Raw genomic sequence first — 22072 nt, 5'->3', positions numbered from 1 at the left:
GAAGACTGCTGTCCCTGCACTGTGAATGGGTGGTATAGTCTGCGCTCCAGGAGGGTGTTTGGACTGCATTATCGGCTGCCAACCATTGTTTGCTCCCCCACAGTCTGAAATAATGTGTACTGTACACTGGTTGTTTGTTGTTCAGTATCCAATGTTTTTTTGTTTTCTCTTCCAAATGGTTGGTCTTGTGATTTACTTTTTAAAAGTTTGCATTTACATGATACATTGGCATCATTTTATGTATGACTTGTAATAACAGGTTGTTGACTTATGAGTGGACCCCATTGTACCACAACATGGTGCTGAAGAGAAGCAATGAGAAACCATGGTGATCTACTATTTTGTATGGGACTAAACCTATTCAGAATTAGTTTGCCACAAATTGCTTTATTCACCCATTTAACAATAACAGAGTAAGGCTTTACACACAACTCTAATTTGTCAGTTGAACAACAATACTGTAAATCAAATTAAAAACCCCTAAGGTGAATTTCACACCTGGTCTTTAAGGGTTTGAAATATTGTAACATTTGTAACAATATTGTAACATTTGTTGAAGCAGCATCATTACATCAGAAGCAGCAACATTCATCTGAGTTGCCTGTGGTCCCAGGAAAGCTGTTCTCCAGAAAAGTGCAAATCCAAGTCTGGCAGCCACTCTTAAAAGGTGCAGTCTCTAAATTGTTGACTAGTTAGAGTTGTGTGTGTCTGTGTGCATTAAAATAAATAAATAACTACATTTAGGATTTCCAGTGATGTGTCCCTGCCTTGAGGACAGCCTTGTCTGTACTCTTTAATATTAACCACAAAGGTATTCCATATTGCATATCCAATGTTAATGATTTTTCCTTTGCCAATTTCAATTTGAAAGTCAGCTTCTCGGCCACTGCAATATGCCAGATGTGTTTTGTCCAGTTCCCCACTGTTCAATGGTCAGCCTGCTTCCAATTCTTTGCCATTTCCACTTAGGCAACTGCTAACATGAAACCAATGAATGATCTGTGTAACTCTCCCACCCCTCAGTTTCTTCCTCCCAAATGTTTAACAATGTCAACACTGGTGACGTAACAATAGACTGCTTTCTTATTTTTCCCATTTAAAAAAGTCTCACGGTACATTATCACATATCATCATCATCATCATCATCATCATCATCATTATTATAGCTGAAACCATTACAAAAGATAAAATACATAAAACAGAGAAAAACAGAATATGAATATATAAAGTGCTTTGTTCACATCATCTGCAGCAGTCGTCACTCCCTGCACTTCTAACATGGGCCACTCTGAGAGGTACCACAGTTATGAACCCATTTTAAGGAATTTTCTCAGTTGACCACTGATAAATAACAAAATGGTAGTTGATTTCAAATTCTGTTCCTGGGACCAGTAGAAATCTGCCCACCCAGATCATCCTCCCTTGCTATTCTCAAAGTGCTGGAGGAAAGTGTTGCTGTCTCATCACAGTCTGTTTTTAATGAAAGGGTCGGTGCTGTGCTGTTTTTACTGCAATTATCTGCATGGTTTTAATAGATCTTTATATCTGTATCTGTATAGTTTTAATTCTATTAATATTTAATTTTAAAAAAATATTATCCCACCCCAATGTTTTTAAATCTCTCCTTAATTTTATCTGTAAGCTGCTTCAAGTCCCTGTCAGGGAAAAAGGTGGGGATATAAATCAATCAGTAATAGTAGTAGTAAATCCCTCTGAAAGACAGCCGTGTCAGGACTCTTGGGCTGGGCTATTGTTGAAGGTGTGTTGCTGGGTTTTGTTGTTGTTGCTGCCATTGATTTTCATTTCTTTTGTGCCTTTATTTTTAGATGTTATATAGACCCGATCAGGACCGGATTGAGGTTTGATGAAGCCTCAGCTCCTCAATGTAATGGGTCCCTTTATATGTCCAGCTGTCCTTTGTCAGCAACAGATTGTCGCTGTTTTTTGTGTGGAATATATGCTGCATGGACCTAATAGGTATCTAAAGCCATTTGCACAGAACAGAACATATTTTGGAAATGTACATCCAGGTTTTTTCCCTTTAAATTTTTTGGGGGCCCTAAGCTATAGCTTGTTTAGCTTATAGGTAAATCCGGCACTGGATCACCGGATTCATGTGGAGTCGTCCGAGCTGGATCATGCTTTTCGATGTGCTTCATTAATTGCTTAGGACTCCTTTTGCTACCTTTGTAATCGTGTCAAACCTTTTCGTCTCATTTGCCCACTGAGCAGGGCTTTAGAAAGCTGAGGTGACTTTCGAGCCATTGTCGTATTCTGACTTTTGCACGTTTTCAAGACAGGGCTGTGGATTGCTCCTCGGTTTTATTACCTTTCTTTCGTTAAGTGCTTTGCGGGATGGGTTATTATTATTATTATTATTATTATTATTATTATTATTATTATGTTTCTACAGTCGAGCGGTGTATAAACCTTCTGAGCCAGATAAAGGATACAGAGAAGTACGGCTTTCTCGGAATGCACGCAGCACCGTCAGGACACGTGTGTGACGCGTGAATTCCCACGTTAGCCGGCCAACGCACGGGCGCGGTTTACACTGCGCATGCGAGCCCTGCGTGGTGGGGTGTTTTTTACGCGGCCGCGGAGCGAGGCGCGCTGGGAGGGGGCGGGGGGCGGGGGCGGGGCTGCGGGGTCGCCTGGGCAACGGAGCGACGCGCGCGCGGCCTGGTCGGCGGGACGGGCTGAGGCGGCGGCGGCCATGGAGGAGGCGGCGACGGTGACGACGACGGAGGGCACCTTCTGCCTGCAGCGTATCCTTGGGCCGAGCGAGGGGGAGACGCAAACCCAGCAGGACCGTCGCGCGTGTAATTCTTTAGAAACGTCCGGCCTCCTGTCGGCTGTCCTTATCTGTCGCCTTCCACCTCTCTAGCATCTATCTGTCGCCTATCATTGGTCCCCTGTCCACCCTGTAATGCATCCCATAATCTAGGTAAAGAACTCCTGGAAGTTTAAGTCCAGTCAAAGGCGGCTGTGGCGCTCATCTGGCTTCAGGCCGAGGGAGCCGGCCTTTGTCCGCAGGCAGGTTTCCAGGTCATGTGGCCAGCAGGACTAAAACACCTCTGGCACAACAGAAGACCCTGACGGAAACCAGAGCAGCGCACGGAAACGCCGTTTACCTTCCTGCCGGAGCGGTACCTATTTATCTGCTTGCACTTGGACATGCTTTCGAACTGCTAGGTTGGCAGGAGCAGGGACCGAGCAACAGGAGGCTGACCTTCTGATCAGCAAGCCCTAGACTCTGTGGTTTAACCCACAGCGCCACCTGCGTCCCTATGTTTCTATCTATAAATAGGGGCACAGGGATCAATATGGGTGTAGGTGTCTATGTTCAGGGGGGAAAGTTCTTACTGCTTTTATTTAAGCGGGTTTGAGCAAACAAATATAGATTAACTCAAACCAAGTCCTTGTAGGTGGAAAAGTTTGTGCTTTAAGTCCCTTCGGCACTTTTATTCCGTTTGGGACCCCCCCCACACACATCCGGTTTCATACTTCTATTTCCCCATAAATGTGATGATCCCTGTCATTAATTTGCGTAGTTGTAACAGCAACAAGTGATGTAAGAAAACATGTTTCTCTTAAATCCTGCTTTCTGAAGGCCCTGGGAGCAAACCCCTTTTGTTTTGTTTGTTCGTAAATTGCTTTGGGTTGCCTTTGGCAAGATAAAGCGACTAACAAATTTAATAAATAATAATAAGGTGATGTTGTAATTTTTTAAAGCACCTTTTATCTTCCTGAACCCTCCTTCAGTCTTCTTAGGATTGCTTTTCCCAAGAGTTGGGGCAAAAGGTCTCCTTGAAATTTTGCAGCTGGACCTTTTGCATGATAGAAAGGTTTTTGTGGGTTTAGTGGGAGGGGACTGATCCCGTAAAAATAGGCACTGGGTTGCAACTTTGCAACTCAGTCCTCAGAAGTACTGTAAATACTAAGTAGGTGTGCATAGGTTTGTAAGGTAAAGGTAAAGGACCCCTAGACAGTTGAGTCCAATCAAATTTGACTATGGGGTGCAGTGCTCATCTCTTTCAGGCCGAGGGAGCCAGTGTTTGTCCACAGACAGCTTTTCAGGGTCATGTGGCCAGCATGACTAAACCGCTTCTGGCACAATGGGACACCATGACAGAAGCCAGAGCGCCTGGAAATGCTGCTTGCCTTCCCGCCACAGCAGTACCTACTGTATTTTTCCATGTATTGGATGAGGATTTTTCTCTCAAAAATCATGTAAAAAAACTGGGGCTGTCCAATACACGGATAGTGGCATGGCGGGGAGAAGCGGCGTGCCGCCAGCCATTCGGTTGGCGGGAGCATGGCTTCCCCCGATGCCGCAGCAAGCGGGGAGCCATCTGGAAGGTGTTTCCTGCCCGCAGCTGCGTGGTGGGGAGAAGCTGCACACCGCTGGCCAGCTCTTTGATGGGAGCGCAAATCCACCCAATGCCACTGTGCGTGGGAAGCACTCCCTGGATCGTTTCCCATGCGTGGCGGCATCGGGGGAGGTTGTGCTCCTGCAAACCTGATGGCTAGAGGGAATGCAAATTCACCCGATGCCGCTGCCCATGGGAAACGATCTAGGCTAGGGAGTGTTTCCTGCCCACAGCTGCGTGGGGGGAGAGGCTCAACAACTTTGGGCCATCTCCCCTCCTTTTCTTAAAATATACAAGGGGGCATCTTATAAGCAGGAAAGTACAGTATTTATCTACTCTAGCTGGTATGCTTTCAAACTGCTAGGTTGACAGGAGCTGGGACAAAACAATGGGAACTCATCCCATTGCTCAGATTCAAATTGCTGACCTTACGAATAGCAAGCCCAAGAATCTTGGTGGCTTAGACCACAGCACCATCCACGTCCCTGCATAGGTTTGTACTCTGGACTGAAATGTTGCAGGCTTTGCCATGTAGGTAGAACTCATATTTCCATGTGATGAATGACAGTGCGTTCATCTTTCCCATTAACTTGATACTAAAGCAAAAACAGACCACCACAATGTTTGCCAGCTTCCAGGGAACTTGACTCATAGTTTCAGGTTTTGTAGCTGCCCCATTACAGTTCTTAAGGGAAGTTAAATATAAAGATAAAGCGATGGGGAGCAGGCAGTGACAGCATACCCTTTTATTCTTTTCTGACTAATGCACATGTCAGCTGTTTTAGAAGAATGTATCTCTGTAGAGCTAAAGCATAAATACCATCTAATTTCAATAAATATGCCTTGAATTGTGAAATATATTAAACTGCTATTTGAACGACGGTCACCTTATCAGGATAAACTAAAGGCATGCACAATACTCAGGCTGCAACCTGATGGCTTTGGAGTAGTTAATGCAGAATTCCCAATGCAAATCTGCATGGTATCGTGAAAAGTTTTTGCTTACCTAGTCAGAGCTTATCACAACTAACTAGGCAGGCCTAGCAAGAACCTAGGCTTCTCATACTTCCTTCTTTTAGGTTAGTTATTCAGGATCTTCAGGGAAATGAGTTACATTTGAAGTCTAGGATGCAAAAGCACGGTGGGCTTTTATTTTTATAGGACCCAGCTTACCCAATAATAAAGTTTAAATCATCACCACCTTTTCCATCGTGTTCCTCCAGTACAATATTTCTCTCTCTCTCTCTCTCTCTCTCTCTCTCTCTCTCTCTCGGAAAGAGCTTGTGACTCAAGTAGACACCAAAGCAGGTACATAAATATATGTCAAAACACATTGAAAAGAGATCAGTAATGTGACACTGGATATCAGTTAGAAGGAGAGGTTTGAAATTTTGAAGTGCAACCTTGCTCTGCCACTGCTTCATTGAGTCCCAGGCTTGTGCCTCCATGCTGTGGCTGTTGGTATCTGAGACTTCGGAGATCTGGCGATTCTAAGGACACATTCCAGCCAGGCAAAAACACTCAATAAGAGTGCAAAGCAGGTCTAGTGAGGGATCTGGAGGGTGTGTGACTTGAGGAGAGTCTGGAGGGCCAGATAGTCCTGGAGGGTCACATTTTGCCCCAGACCCTGAGGTTCCCACTCCCTGCTATATAGCATCCCTACAAAGTGTCTTTTTCTTGCCTTAAATGTGTAGTCTCCACAGTGAGTCTACAATGAAGTAGCTTAAAGGATCTGCCAAGTCCCATGCCCTTATAAAAATGTACAGAATGCTTTCTGGTTTGAAGTGCCCTAAATCATCAAGCTTTTTCTTCAGCTGCTCTTATTTGAAATATTGGGTGGATTTGGTGTTGTGACATATTTGTCAGCATTGCAGCATCTTCTAATAACATTTAATAGACATTTCAAAAGGGGGAGGGCAGTGAATGGTACTATAACTTACTTTAGATAACATTATTTGTACCATATTGCATCTCCTTCCTGGCCCCAGTAAAACTTGTGCCTCTCCTATTGTCTTCTTACTACAGACTATACTGAAAGAGTCCACAGCACAGACTGCCTCTTGTTGTTCAACAGGCTTTGACTCATTTGGTAGCTTCTTATAACGAAGAGTCTTGAGGCACCTTAAAGCTTTAGCTTTTGTGGACTACAGTCCACTTCATCAGTTGCATGAAATGTTATCCGGAGCTGTATGCATATCTGTCCAAGGATGCGTAATGGGGCAGGTGGTGGTATAAACAGTAAGGTCAGAAGGAAATTAAATGCAGTAAAGTACAGAGAGTAACAGTCAATAGTGGCTGTCCACAAAAAACCCAGTTATTGTTGATACAGATGTCCAGGCATTGGTGAGCCAATTGACACATGACAGAAATCTTTTTTTCTCAATTCATTTCACAAATGAGAGCATGTAACCACTTGATGAATTTTATTGCAGGGGGTTGGACTAGATGACCCTTGGGTCCATTCTAACTGTATGATTCTATGAATTGTGGTTCCTTTGCAAATCTCCCCTTGAAGTTCCTTTGTTTAAGGTACAAAGGAACATTTTTTTCATATTGCCACCTGTGATGTCAGATTAGTGCCTGTTTATTGTTCTGTGTAGGGACAAGCCTGTTCTGTGTAGTGTGCAGAAGGGCATTGTTGGCAGATGATGGCATGTATCACATTGGAAGATGAGTACGTGAATGAACCACTGATATTTTGAAATACATTATTTGGTTGCCAGCACGGATGTAGCGAGGGGTGGGGGTTCAGCTGCTCCCCCATAAGGTAAATAAATAAAAATACTTAACTAAAAGTAGAAATAATCAGAATATTGGAAATTGAAATGTTCACTAAGGTCACTTGGATGATGTTGTGATGCATTCTGCCAACACAACTGGCAACCTGACTGAGTGATAGGTGTGGCTTCTGCAAACTGACCAATCATGTTGCAGGTAGCTCGGTTCTGGAAGCTTCTCATAGTTTCCATGATTTTCTCCTGAGAGTGTGCACCTGCAAGGCCTGTCAGCTGGAAGTTTTCCCCAGGCTATTTATAACTCAATACCTGGACACTTGAGTGTCTTTGTTAGAGCATCATTTCTCACCTGCTTTTTCACTTTTGGCCCTACACCCCTGTATCATGCTGGAGATGACCCCTCAACATGAAAGCCAAGCAGTTCTTATCAGTTGCAAGACTTCGACTGAAGCTGAACTCTGGGACACCATGTGGAAGGAGAAGAAACTCAGCAAAGAGCAGTCCTAGTAAAAGAGGCAGAAATCTTTTACCCTACTACAAAAAGGCTCTGATCTCTCTTGCTCAGTCATGCACCACTTGTACTGTAGAGTGATCATTCAGTACCTTACAGAGAGCAAAGACCTGGCTAAGGTCGACAGTGGCAGGAGCGTCTCAATGGGATATGCCTACTGAGTGTGCACAGAAAAACTGCATCAGAAAAAAGGAGAAATTTGAGAAGGAAGTGCTGAAAAGGTTTTCAGCAAAGCCAAGAAAACTTGTTTTAGTTTAGATTTTTAAAAAATAAAATGAAATATATATGTTCATTGTAATTTTGTAAAATATAATCATTAACTGCATGAAAGGTACTCCCTGATGTTATTTTTTTATTTGACTTCCTAATTTTCAAATGACTGAAGATTTTGACAGATTTTTCTGAGCAAAAGAAAAGTAATTTCAAACAACTGCCGTAAGAAATTAATTTAAAACAACTGTTGTTGAGACATTTCATTCCTAATCTGCTAGACAGAGCCAGACACAGGATGATGACAGGTGGGTGTACCCCCCCCCCCCGCCTGCCCACCCCACATAAATTCTGGTTATACCCATGGTTGCCAGGCTAGTTATAGGGACCCTACAGTTTTGTCCAGAGATATTAGCCCCCTTTTGCATCTTGTGGGTTGCAGTAAACCTGAGAGAGGAGCTTGTAGGTGGGAGAGAGTCTGCTGATACAAAGGAATAGCATGATACAAAGAGCTGCTACCCACCTTCTGGCTTCTGCCAGGCATTGTGAACACTTTTTAAAGGCCCTCTTTCACCGCCCAGTAAAAAGAGCCACAAGTTTGCTTTTAAAACACCCAATCAGGATGACTTGTTTGGTGCTGGGGCAACAGATAGCAGACTTCTGTGGCAATTGTGCACTGTGCAGATCATTAAGAAGTTTTAACACCAGAAACACCAAGGTGGAAAATAGTGCCCTTGTGAAGTCTTTTCACCCTCATCCTCTTGACACAGTGCTTCACATCACAGCATCAGTGAATTGGCATTTCCTGTAGAAGTATTAAAAAAATACAGTCCTAATCCTAGTGAACAATATTTATATCTCATAACAGAAGCATATTTTTGGCAAGCTCAAAAATGACAACCCCCCCTCCCAGCAATGAAGTTAGAAATGATAATTGAATGGACAGGTACTTTATGAATAAATACAGATATTTATTGGAAGATGTGATAACTCTTGGGAGTTTGTAACACAGTCAAGCTGAGATTAGAATCTGTTCCAGCATCCCTGGAGAAAATAGCAACCTGAATTCCTGAAGCAAAGCAAAGCAAATATTCACTAAATGGTGTTCATAAATGTTTGAGAGCTAAATTTTGTTGCCAGATGTATAGTGGCTTTCACTGTTGTGTGTGTAGGCAGTCAAGCAGCAAACTGACAGCTCTGAATAGAATTTGCTTATCCCAAGAATTGCAGAGTATGTGTTGCTCAGTAAATACTGTTTACTGTTTTATACTTAACTTAACATTTAGAGGTTTCAGTAGCAGAAAGCTCTGAAGATGACTACCAATATGAAGAGGTAAGAGACGTTAACACAAAAATTGTAACCTATTTTATTTTTAAGTACAAATTGTGATATTGATAAGTGACAGAGCAATACAATTTATTTTATTGTTAGCCACAAAAAATAGTCTTACATGCTTTATTATTTATAAATGAAGGGCAAGGTCTATCCCAGAACTAGGGTGATATCTGGTTTTCAACATTGTGCTATATCACCAGCAAAACATCGCGATATACCGATATATCACAATGTCTGAAATAAGGATGGAGCTATGTAGAGGCATTGGCTGGCTTCATGGTTTATCCCACATCTTGATTTTTGCCAGTGCCTGTTCTTGTGATTCTTGCCTTGCATGAGGCAGAGGAGAGCTGAGCTGGCTGCAGGAATTGAGAGAAGCATTGGCTGGTTTCACTGTTTTTCTCACATTGTGATTGTTGCATAGTGCATGCACACCCACACCCACACACACTTCAACTTCAACATCATCATCATTATTCGTGATATATTGCCAGGTCAAAAAAAATGAAACCGATGTCACAATATGAACTTCAAGCCTACTTACAAGAGGGATATTGACATGGGATTCTATGGATCCCTATTTTCACACACCTTTTGTGCCCACACAGATTAGAAGGTCTCTGTGCACTGTGTATTTTCATTATCCTCCATCCTGCCCTCCCTCTTGCCCAGATGTAATTTACTTAAACCCTAAACTCAGTAGATCTGACTAGGACAAAATGTGATAAAAGTGTACACTGAACTGATCTTCTGACCCTGTAAAGGTTTGGTTTTGTTTTTTGTTCACTGCATACTGATGTGGAGAGAGGAGAAAACAATGCCTGTTGTAGTTTTTCACAAGCGCTGTGCCTGGTTTTATTTTATTCCTTTGCAATTCTTTTTTCTCCTTAACTTTGTATTGTGGTTTCTAAAAAGACATATAATGAACAATCCCCATTCCATGCATGTAAATGTAAATAATACAGTCAAACATTAAGTAAGTTTGTAAATAATCTGGAAATAGAATTGGCCTGATTTAGGATAGAAAATATCTGAATGTTTTTAATCTTATTCTTGCACAGTTGGTGCCTGAAAAAAAAGTATGTTGGATCAATGGAACGCTGGTGACTTTAAGCAGAAATTTGTTAATTAGTACTATCTTAATTTAAAATCAGTTAAATGCACCCGGTTAATCCATTCTGGGATAGTACTGGCCACTTGGTGCCTGAATGTTCATAGTTGCAAGCCTACATTTATGTATGCAAGTGCACATAATTTGTAATGTACCATGGACTCTGTTTATCCCAAGTAATTTATAGGCATTCTCACACTGAAAACAGTGCATGCACATTTATACTTAGGTGTCTATGACAATGAAAGATAATAAGAAATATCCTGCTTATAGTTTTTTCCATTTATTCCTGCTGAAAAGTAAAAACATCCATGTAAAATTGCTCAGGAACAGGACTTTGATATGAACCAAATCCTACTGATTCCACAGATAAATATGCTCAGTGACTTCTGAACTTCGGGTAAAACCATGGTCTAGAGTACGCTCTCACTTTTAATATCCCATGATTTGGTACACATTTCTAGAACAGTAATTTCATGTAGACTTTGATCCAAAGCAACGTATGTGGAGAAGTTGTATTCTCATGCAAAGGAAAACATTACAGGCATTTTTGTGCATTTACCAAGTTCGCCTGTACAAAACTGGCAACAGTCTTTAATTATCAGAAACAAACAAACATAGTACCCCATTAAACTGGCAACCAAGTGTCCTGATCTAGAATATCGTGTATATATTGCATTTGAATATGGAGTTCTCAGCTCATTAAAATAGATGGACCTTATAGCTTCCCCATCCCATAAATACTTATGCAGATTGGGTCCCCTGATGCAAATGAATAAAGAAGGTATATTAGTTAGGGGTATTAAGATATAAGGAGATATCTTATACTAAATCTGATCTCTGGCCTATGCTGTCTAGCAATACCTCCGCTGGGGTTTCGGATTTTCCTAGTTCTATCTCCTAAGACCCTTATTTAGGTAGAGACACGACTAAACAACTAAACAACAACAACAACAAAAACGAAATAAGTCTAAGTCATACTCAGAGTAGACTCATTGAAATTATGATCTTTAGTTAGTCATGCACATTCATTTCAGTGGGACTATTGTGAGTATGATTTAGTTGGATACAGCCCTGAAGCAGGGATCTGACATATACAAAAAGCCATTCCATTGCTGAATTGTGGCAAATAGATTATATAATCTTGGGGATTGAAACAGTTTTCCTCAAGTCAGTGGATGTGCTCATTGTATATGTATTTATAATTTTGTCTTAGGTACCAGCTGACGATGAATTTAGCCTGCAAGATGGTGATGAAGATCTGGCAAAGGCTTTATACACTATACAGGAACAGGCTGTTGATGCCCAAATTATGGTAAATATGTTGTTTTTCAAAATATGTGACTACATTGATTCATATGACTTTACAGTTATTAATGTAATATGCATGTGAGTGTGGTGGTTAACAGAATGTTACAGCAAATGCATTATTATTCAAGACTAATGTGTGAGAGAGAGCAGAGAACTTCTAGACTGAAAAGGGTGACATTATGTTGCATCTAAGTGGCAAAACTGAACCAAACTAAGTAGTTTAATCGCACCCCCATTTTCAAATTTTACAATAGTGTCCATAATGAAAGCTGAAATAAACTTGGCATTTTCTATATTTCATATTCAGATATGGTGACTTATCATCTGGTTGCAATGAAAATAATGGGCATCTAGTGGAAATAAATCCAGTGCAGCTGTCATCCAATTTACATGTTATTGGACAGTTTCAAAACACTTCCTTAAGGAAGGCTAAAGCCATTCAACATTCCCAGTGGAAATACATTCCTTTGCATGTCAGACCTCTGTGCTTTACTGCAACTGTTTCTGAAACTGCCCTAAGCTTCAACAGAGATGCTATTAAAGGAAGGGAGGCTGCTTGAAAATCAGTACTCCAAACTTTCTTTGAGCACATGCAACCTGAAAGTGTTTCTTTAGATCTAGGACATAAATTATATAGAATCTGTGAGTTGTGTTCATGTGTAATTATATATATTTAAAGGGAACAGATAAAAATGAGCCAACAGGGATAATACTCAAGTCTCATCTCAATGAAGGTGTGAAGTGATCCTTAAGCTCCTTTTTCCTTTCAACTGATTCTATTTTTACTTTTGCAACATAGGCCCCTTTCAGAGGGCACACATACTTCTTTTGAAACTTCATGGAATTTAAAAGTAGTGGCTTGAAGAGTGGTGCAGAAGAACAGGAAGAAAAAGGCCAAAAGCCATGCTGTGTGTGCACAATCAAGCTCTCTGTTGTAGTCATAAACCCTGAAAAGCAGAAGTATTTTATCAATTTCCAAGCTATTGGAGTAATTGTTTACTGCACAGTTAATTATTACAATTAATGACGAGGAGTTTATTGCAGTTCATTATGGGATGTAACTATGTGTCGATGCATGCTGTATTTGGATTTGGTAACTCTGTAAACCTTCCTTTCCCCCAAGGGCAACTTTCTATTTCCCTTTATTTTATTTTACCCACTGTGTTTTCTTGTTTTGAAACTTTCTGGAGTTTATTGTAATCCAGGTTTCCTCAGATGTAAAAACAGATCAAATCAACATTTTAAAAGTGAAACTGGCCCTCCTTACAACTCCATGGAAGGAGAAGGGAGGAGTGCATGAGTGCAATGCTTTGCTTGGGCTCACTGCAGCTTACGTGCAAACATAGTCAGTGGGTAAAGATCAAGACTGCTGGACCAGGGATGACTGAAAATGAAAGCAAAGGCTAGATAAATTAATATATCATAGCGTAGTATAAATTTTTGGTGATCCAAATGTTATTACTTTGCTTGAAATATGTTTGGGAAGGTTTTACCCAGAAAGATGGTATATTATTATTTACAAAAAACAAACAAATAAGTAAATAATACTTAATGGCAATTGAACCAGTGCCTTGACTAACTATTATTTTCAGGTTCAGTTTGGAATTGTTTTTCCATAGCTTTACAACTCAAAGACGTGTTTGTCTTCTTATGGAAACAGGGTCAGTCATGTGTAGCTGGCTAACATGGTGCTCATTTGGGCCTCAACAAAGTGGTTGGATGCGTGTTTTGATGTGGCTATAACAATAAATACCCCACCCAGAGCCCCTAGTTGTTGAATGAAACTAGTTATATGTTGTTGGAACTAGATTCGGGTAAGTTATTACTTTAAGGATATAGTCCTGTGCATAAACACTTGGAACTCAGTGGTGTTAGACTTGTGAAGTCAGTTGGCCCATAATCTGCTACACTGGGCCAACCATCTGTTGTTGATTCTTCATCACATGTCAGTCAGTGTGATCAGCAGAGTATGCAAAGCTCCAGCAGACGCATTCAGTGTTAGCTCACCATGCTGTACTGTTACCATATAGCATGTAACCTTCAGCTTCACCACTGATACCGCACACTTAACTAATGCTGGTGAATGCAGCCTTTGCTTTATAGCCACTATTGCACTTATGCACATTCCTTAGAGAACGGGAGGGTGGATGAGTAATACTTTAGGCCTTCTGGCCTTAGGCTGCTTCTAAAGCCCAGTACAGCTGCATCCAGCTAAGCAGAATCCAGATGTGGAGGTTGGGCAACTCAAGACATGGACCAAGAAGTTAGTGCAATTTCACTCATTATTCTAAATTACACCAACAAGTGGGATTTCCTTCTGTGTAAAGAAGCTGCATAGCAACTGAGCAGTGGTATATCATCCCACTATGCTGGTTGAGCACATTATGTAGGAGGCATGAACCAAAACCAAGAGAAATTCCTGACAGTTCCCATAAAGTTTCCTTAATATGCCAGACCATGATAATTAAATTGCTATAGTTGTCTTGTGCTGTAATTTATGTGATAAAGAATCCAAGTGGCCTGTGATTGAAATGTGCTTTCTTGAAAGCAATAATGAGGCAAACAGGGAGGCTATATTTCTAACAGTAGCTCTTGAATTTTCTTTCTAGGCTCAGCGACCAGGTCAGATTGCTAAACATTCCTTGTCTGAAACGCCAGAAGTTGTAGATGACTTTCTTTGCAATTTCCTGATTAGAATGGGGATGAACAGGACACTAGACTGCTTTCAAACTGAATGGTATGCCCTTTTTTTTTTAAAGTATTCCAACTACAAACCTGCAGAAATAAATATGTATGACATATTTTGCATCCTGATAGGCAAATAAAGAGGCATACATGTAAAATGAGGTTGAACTGCGCCACTTTTATTTAAACCTTAAATTATAATCAGCAGAGGGGAATGACTATGGGGCAGGAACTAACTTCACTGTGTATAGCCATTGGGCTTCCTAGACTGCCCAGATTCCTGGGCCACATCCTGAAGGTGGGAAGGGAGGCCTTTCCTGGTCACCCCCCTCCAGGACTGCAGAACCCTAGGTGGATGAGGGGGTTTGGTCTCAAAGAAGGCCCCTATGTCACCCTCTGAACTGCAGAGTCTGAAAAGTGAGCCTTGGGGCCGACTCATCACCTGAAAGATGCCTAAGGGGCATCACCAGGCTTAAGCAAACTATTCCTCCCCACCCCCCACCTAAACTGCCCAAAGTGATGAAATCCATCTAGCATTCTGTCAGTACGAAGTAGGCAAAAAACAGTGTGAAGTAGGCAAAAAACAAATCTACAATCACCTTGGGAATGCGTCAATTTGTGCCAAGGATTTTCCTGCTCAGCCTCTCTTGTCCAACAGCCCGCAAATGAGCTCAGCCTTCTGGAAACCATCTAGGCCAGGCGTTGGCAAACTCGGCCCTCCAGATGTTTTGGGACTACAACTCCCATTAGCTAGGGATGATGGGAGTTGTCGTCCCAAAACATCTGGAGGGTCGAGTTTGCCTATGCCTCATCTAGGCCTTTTTGCTGACAGTTTTTATGGCAAATTATAACTTTTGGAAAACTTAAGTATTAATTTTTGTCTTTATTTTTTCATAATAGGACCTTTCCCCAATGTGAGTGCAAGTTTTAGGCCTGCACACACACTTCATTTACTGCTAAGTGAAACACAAACATTTTTAAAGTGCAAAGACCATAACATTATTTTTTAAATGTCAAGCCAATTTTCAGTGTTTCCGCCTTATTTGTTCAGCATCCTGAACCAAGTGGTTAAGACCCAGAACTGTATACTCTGTTCTCAAATAAGTGTCTGGATGATCGAAATTCTAAAATCAGTGTAATTATGTTAATTAAGCAGATATATGCTTCTTTGCTTATTTTTCATAAGTTACTCGGTTTTGGCTTGCCATTGGGTGGAAGGGACAAAAGATAGAGCTTGACACCTAACCACTGAAAATGTTCCTCAGCTCTCCCTGCGCCTAGCTTTTAAAGTCATATTTCCCCACACTTTGAAACCTATTTTTGTGGCCTATATCTTTGAGAATGACACATATATGCTAATCTGTGACTTACAATGCATGAGCTATTTGACAGTGTCAATAAATACTAATTGTTCACCTTGGTGTTGAGGTGGCTATGGTTCCACACAAGGTATTTTGACAGCGAACTGACTACCAGGTACTTAGGAACCACAGAGCCTGGTGGCGCAGCCAGCCCTATGCTCATGGGTGTATCCAGAATTTATTTTAGGGGGACAGGCTTTATGTTTGGGGGCAGAAGGGAGTTATCTGTGACACAATTGGTCAGTTAGTTAAGTATTTTTATTTATTTACTTGATTTAGAGGGGCAGCTGCCCTCCTGTATTCTCATGCCTATGCACTTTTGAAAGCCCGCTGTGGGTAAAACCTCAGCGCCTAGGACTTGCCGATCGTATGGTCGGCGGTTTGAATCCCCGCTCCCGTCGTTCGGTCCCAGCTCCTGCCCACCTAGCAGTTCGAAAGCACCTCCGGGTGCAAGTAGATAAATAGGGACCGTCTACCAGCAGGAAGGTAAACGGCGTTCCGTGTGCTGTGCTGGCTCACCAGATGCAGCTTGTCACGCTGGCCACGTGACCTGGAAGTGTCTGTGGACAGCGCTGGCTCCTGGCCTATAGAGTGAGATGAGCGCACAACCCTAGAGTCTGTCAAGACTGGCCCGTATGGGCAGGGGTACCTTTACCTTTACCTTTAAGCATAGGACTGGCCAAACACATTTTTCTCCCCGCTCCCCAGTGCAGAAAAAAGTTTTATTTTAATTCAAACCTTTTCCTCTACAGAGGGGGAAATACTCTGTTTTTCAAAAGTTCTATTGTTTTTCTGTATTTCTATGAGACTATTATCTTTTAATAATGTTTAGAATGTTGAACAAGAAACTGGGAGACTAGGGTTCAGATCCTCATTCAGCCAGGAAACTAATTGGCTCACGTTGGATTAGTAGTCATAGTCATTCAGCCCAACGTACTTCAATGGGTTTTTGCAAGGATAAAATGGTGAGGGGGAAAACTGTATACATCACCTTGAACACTTCAGAGGAAAGGTGGGATATAAATGTAGTAAGTAAATTAATAGACTACTTTGAGTCTGAGGGTACACACATAGACAAGTGATTTCTTGATTAGTGTTTATGGTATTAAAGCATCATGTTTAATGGTTTGTGAACTGATGCCCTAAACATGTACTTTATGAATGTTTTTAAATTGCATTTACATTGTTAATTAACATCATTAATAACTGAAAGTAAATTACATTTATCACATTTTTCTTTGTACAAGTATCTTTCTCTTGCTAATATACAGCAGATCCATGCTGTGATCAAACTCTAATGGGATTCAAAATGAGAAAATAATTAATGCTGAGAAAGTTGATTCATTTGCACCTATAAGAGCTCAGCTCATTTATTAAATGACCTCTTAGATATGAAAGCCTGTTTAAGAATTAATCTTTAATTAAATTAGGCAAGGTAATTAATGTGTTTATCTCACAGCTTGAGAATTCTGAGTATTTCGAGTATCTAATTTTATATAAAAGTTTCATCTTTTAACTTTCAGTTTGTTTTAATAGAAGAATAAAACCAAAGTATGAACCAATTAGAATATTTTCTTTATAAAATGAGTGGTATATTGCATAAATTCAGTTTTTGTCATTTGTACAAATCTATATTTTGCAGTTTAAGACTATACATGGAAATTTACCTATGTGCTGTAATGTTGAGCTTTCCATTTCTGTGGATGGGGGTGGACCAAAGGAAAGCCTGCTCTACTCTGGTCTTCTCCCAAGCCTGGCCTGCCCAGCCTGGCCTGACTGGCCCAAATTCAAATACCTGGCTGACAGGAAAGTCCACCAGCCACCTGCCGGCCACGCTGCCCAGCGTTGCTTACCCAGGATTTGGCCCTACTCCAAGGGGCCACAACTGCGCCCACCCTGGGAGTGGGTGGGCAGCCAATTCTATGGATTGTCAAAATTCCTGTCACATCAGATCTGAAGAATGATGCCTTAGGGTTGATAAACTCTGCAAGAACAGCCCTTCTAAATCAGACCAAGCGCCTAACTAGTCTAGCAACCTCTTTCTCACAGTGATGAATCATGTGCCCATCAGACACCACAAGCAGGAAATGAGGACAATAGCCCCCTTCTGCTGTTCTTACCTGACTCTTACTCAGTATAAGTACCATATTTTTTATGGATATAATAATCCCCCCCTGATTTTCCTGTATTTTCCCCCATGTATAAGACAACCCCTATTTTTTTGAACCCAAACTTAAGACAACAAAACCCTAAAATAGATTGGCATTGTTGAGCTTTTTGGGGGCAAGCGCCCTCTAAGTTTCCATCATGAGGTGCAGTGGCTGGGGCACCACACACTCCCCCTTGGTGGCAGAGGCTGCTGCTCCTGCAAGGGAGCCAAGGGGCAGGAGGCTTCTGAGCAGGTCGCCAAGGCAGAGCCCAGGGAAGGCGGCACCCACGCTGCCACCAGATTTGCAAGATTACACTATGTGTTATGTGTAGAAATGTTGTATTTGTGAGAAGGGCTGGAATAGAAGAGGGAGGAGTGCATTTGAGAGTCTATAGGTACAGGCTGAGGAATGTGCTAAATGAAGGAATCTTCCTTTTTTATTGTTACATTTATATTCCACTTTTCCTCCAAGATACATGGTGTTCCTCTTTTTGTTGTATTCTCCACACTTTCTTAATTTTTTTCAGCTGCCACTTTGTGCTTTTCTCTCCCAACCCATAATAGTCCTGGTTCTTCTGTTCCTTTACCCAGTCTCCTGATCCTCAGTCCTTACATTCAGTCTTCAGGAAAGGTTGGGCTCATCAAATCATCACAAGTGTTCTGCAGCTTCAGCTTGAAACCCAGTGCAAAGGGCAGCCTTAAAACTACACCCCACCCCTTGCCGCCTGAGTCCCTTGTACATTACTGTACCTTTGGTGGAATCTTTGTAAGGGCCTTCTGGGAAAGTCAGAGGTTTTATGAGACTCAAGCCCTCTTAGTTATTCTACTAATGTGTAAAACCAGCACAAGAATGGTGGCTAAGCATTGCTAAGCTCTGTGCCCTGTTGTCATCCTTCTAAACTTTGGCACACAGTTTTGAACCCGTCTAAATTGCACAAGGAGCCTCAAATGTTCATCCTCCCACTCATGATGGGTGATAGAGATGGAGACAGGACCTAGTTCAGCATGCTCTTCCTTACTTTCCCTGCTTGCATATTGATTTTTAAGTGAGTGGAAAGCCTGGAAAGGGCTTCTGTTTGCCATGCAGTATTATTGCTTCTCCAGAAATTGTGCACCAAGTGAGAATACTCAAGCCACCAGGTTCTCTGCCCATACATTGTTGGAGATGTGTTGCTTTGAGTGTCAACTTTTTCATAATCATCATAACTATTTCACATATTGCTTTCCAGATCCCATAGTGCTACACATGTATTTCTAGTTGTTGTCTTGGTGACAACCTTGTATGGTAAAATCAGTACTGTATTATCCCCCATGTTGCAGATGGGGAGGACTGAGGCTGAGCATGGCTTACAGAAGACCACCTCATGAGATCTTGGTAGAAGTTAGTTTCAAACTGGAAGCTTCCTGATTCATAGCTCTTAGTCACTTTGTACACCAGCTCAGCTTCCTTTCATTTACTTGAAATCATATGGCCAGAGCTACACCACCTTACCTAAAGAAACAGGCCTTAAAATGCTGCTTCAACCAGGAAGTGAACACACTTATTTTCAAATGATTTCAACTTTTAGACTTGCTGCTGTGTTTGTTTTAACATATTGCTTTAATATTTTCTTCCCATTTAATGCAGCTTTTATGCCTTTCTTATACATTGATTTCTAGGGACATGGGTGGCGCTGTGGGTTAAACCACTGAGCCTAGGGCTTGCCAATCAGAAGGTTGGTGGTTCGAATCCCCACGACAGGGTGAGCTCCCATTGCTCGGGCCCTGCTCCTGCCAACCTAACAGTTCGAAAGCACGTCAAAGTGCAAGTAGATAAATAGGTACCGCTCCGGCGGAAAGGTAAACGGTGTTTCCGTGCGCTGCTCTGGTTTGCCAGAAGCGGCTTAGTCATGCTGGCCACATGACCTGGAAGCTGTACGCCGGCTCCCTTGGCCAATAAAGCGAGATGAGTGCCACAACCCCAGAGTCAGTCACGACTGGACCTAATGGTCAGGGGTCCCCTTTACCCTTTACCTATACATTGATTTGGATACAATCAGCAGAGATGTGTCTGCCTTCATGATGAGGTTCCAAGAAGGTCAAAAGCAGTACAAATTGTCCACTACCTACTTTAAGGCAAAATTAGAGTGGTGCTGGCTTCATTTAAAAGATGAATGAATTCTGGCTCCGTCCCTGTGTTCTTTTAATACAATGCCTGACTCTGTTATTACTTCCAGAATTGTAGTCTGCTTGTAGCTGCTTACACAAGCCTAGAACAAGAGCAAATAAAATTTTGCACAAAATAGTTAGCATTCAACACCCCTCCCCAATAATATGCTTATAAGTTTTTCAGTGTATTTTAACTATGTATTTGTTCTGTTCTGACTTTTGAAGGGTGCTGGGGGTGCTACAGTTTCAGAATCTAATTAATTTTTATCTCCTGTCATTGAAGCTTTTGATACTTTGATCTGGAGGTCAGGCACAGCATGTATAAGAGCAAGTTACTGTTTCATTCTGAAAGCTGAATAAGAGAATCATAAAGTTGGAAGCAATCCCAAGGGTCTAATCCAATCCCCCACAATGCAGGAATCCCAACCAAAGCATCCATGACTGATGGCCACTGCTTAAAAACCTCCAATGGAGAGTCTACATACAACCTCCTGAGGGAGTCCATTCCACTGTTGAACAGCGCTTACTGTCAGAATGTTCTTCCTGAGGTTTAGTTGGAATCTCCTTTCTTGTAACTTGAAGCCATTGCTTGGAGTCCTACCCTCAAGAGCAGCAGAAAACAACCTTGTTCACTCTTCCATGTGACAACCCTTACTATATTTGAAGATGTATATCACATCACAGCGCTGTGGGTAAAAGCCTCAGCGCCTAGGGCTTGCCGATCGAAAGGTCGGCGGTTCGAATCCCCGCGGCGGGGTGCACTCCCGTTGCTTGGTCCCAGCGCCTGCCAACCTAGCAGTTCGAAAGCACCTCCGGGTGCAAGTAGATAAATAGGGACCGCTTTCTAGCGGGAAGGTAAACGGCGTTTTCGTGTGCGGCGCTGGCTCGCCAGAGCAGCGATGTCACGCTGGCCACGTGACCCGGAAGTGTCTTCGGACAGCACTGGCCCCTGGCCTCTTAAGTGAGATGGGCGCACAACCCCAGAGTCTGTCAAGACTGGCCCGTACGGGCAGGGGTACCTTGACCTTTACCTATCACATCTCTCAGCCTCCTCCTTTCCAGGCTAAACATACCCAGCTGCTTCAACTGTTCCTCATAAGGCTTTGTTTGCAGACCCTTGATCATCTTGGTTACCCTCCTCTGCACATTCAATATCCTTTTTAAATTGTGGTGCCCAGAACTGGACATAGCATTCCAGATGTGGTCTGACCAAGGCAGAATAGAGTGGCACTATGACTTCCCTTGATCTGGGCACTATATTTCTGTTAATGCAGCTGAGAACAGTATTAGGGTTTTGTTTGTTTTTTGCCGCTGCACCGCACTATTGACTCATGTTAAGCCTGTGATCCACCAAGACTCCTAGATCCTTTTCACATGTACGACTGGCAAGTCAGGTGTCCCCATCTTATATTTGCGCATCTGGTTCTTACTGCCTAAGGGCAGCACGTTGCATCTGTCCCTATTGAAATTCATTTTGTTAGTTTGGGCTCATTTCTCAGTTTATAAGTATAAAAAATGGCATTTTAAGAGCTCTTGTAGTAACCTCTCTGTTCCTAGGATTCAAAGACTTGAATGTGTGAACTGTTTCAGGATCCAGTTTAGGAGTCCTTACATAGCAGTGGTATAAGGGGAAAATGTGTCTCCTGCCCTGTATTTTGTATGCTTGGGCTTAGTTCAGTCTTGCATGGTGTGCCTTTTTTAAAAAAACATTCAAAAGTGGTCTGATCATGACAACAGGGTTACAGAGCCCCTCCCCTCATTCCAGACCAACAACCTCCCACTTGGTTGAAAATATTGGCTCAAGAGTGTGTGTTGCAAAATGTGTTGGACGATGATTTTTGTGACAGCCCCATCGTTATCAGAATGGCCACCTGCCCCAACCCCAGACACTACTAACATAACTATTTAAAACCCACAGGACAGCATTCTTGAGGGCCTATCAGCCAATTCAGGAAGGGAGACTATTGGGCAGTGGGATGATTGGAACACCAGTGGAATTTGTGATCTGTCTCTCTGGTCCAACACAAACTCAAACTGATCTCCTGGTGAGGCAAAATAGCATCTTTGCTTCCCTTACCCTCCCACCTATTTTTGATTCTGAACTAGATAATATAGACAGAGAAGGCTGGGTCATATCCTGAG

The 22072-nt window shown here is 42.1% G+C and overlaps 1 protein-coding gene across 2 annotated transcripts in view; it reads left to right on the top strand.

The window, feature by feature from the left end:
• Positions 1–2651: 2651 nt before the first annotated feature.
• SPAG16 (sperm associated antigen 16) overlaps positions 2652–22072 on the top strand; it is a 395434-nt gene continuing 376013 nt past the window's right edge. For both annotated transcript variants that reach the window (XM_053364500.1, XM_053364511.1), the window contains exons 1-4: positions 2652–2768; positions 9116–9162; positions 11493–11591; positions 14197–14324. In XM_053364500.1, the coding sequence (XP_053220475.1) occupies positions 2717–2768; positions 9116–9162; positions 11493–11591; positions 14197–14324 (326 nt within the window). In that variant the 5' untranslated portion in view covers positions 2652–2716. The remainder of the gene's footprint in view (positions 2769–9115; positions 9163–11492; positions 11592–14196; positions 14325–22072) is intronic.

Source organism: Podarcis raffonei, chromosome 1 (genome assembly GCF_027172205.1).
Source record: "Podarcis raffonei isolate rPodRaf1 chromosome 1, rPodRaf1.pri, whole genome shotgun sequence".
Lineage (NCBI taxonomy): Eukaryota > Metazoa > Chordata > Lepidosauria > Squamata > Lacertidae > Podarcis > Podarcis raffonei.
Note: the sequence above shows the minus strand (reverse complement) of the source record. Positions and strands in the feature narration are given on the sequence as shown.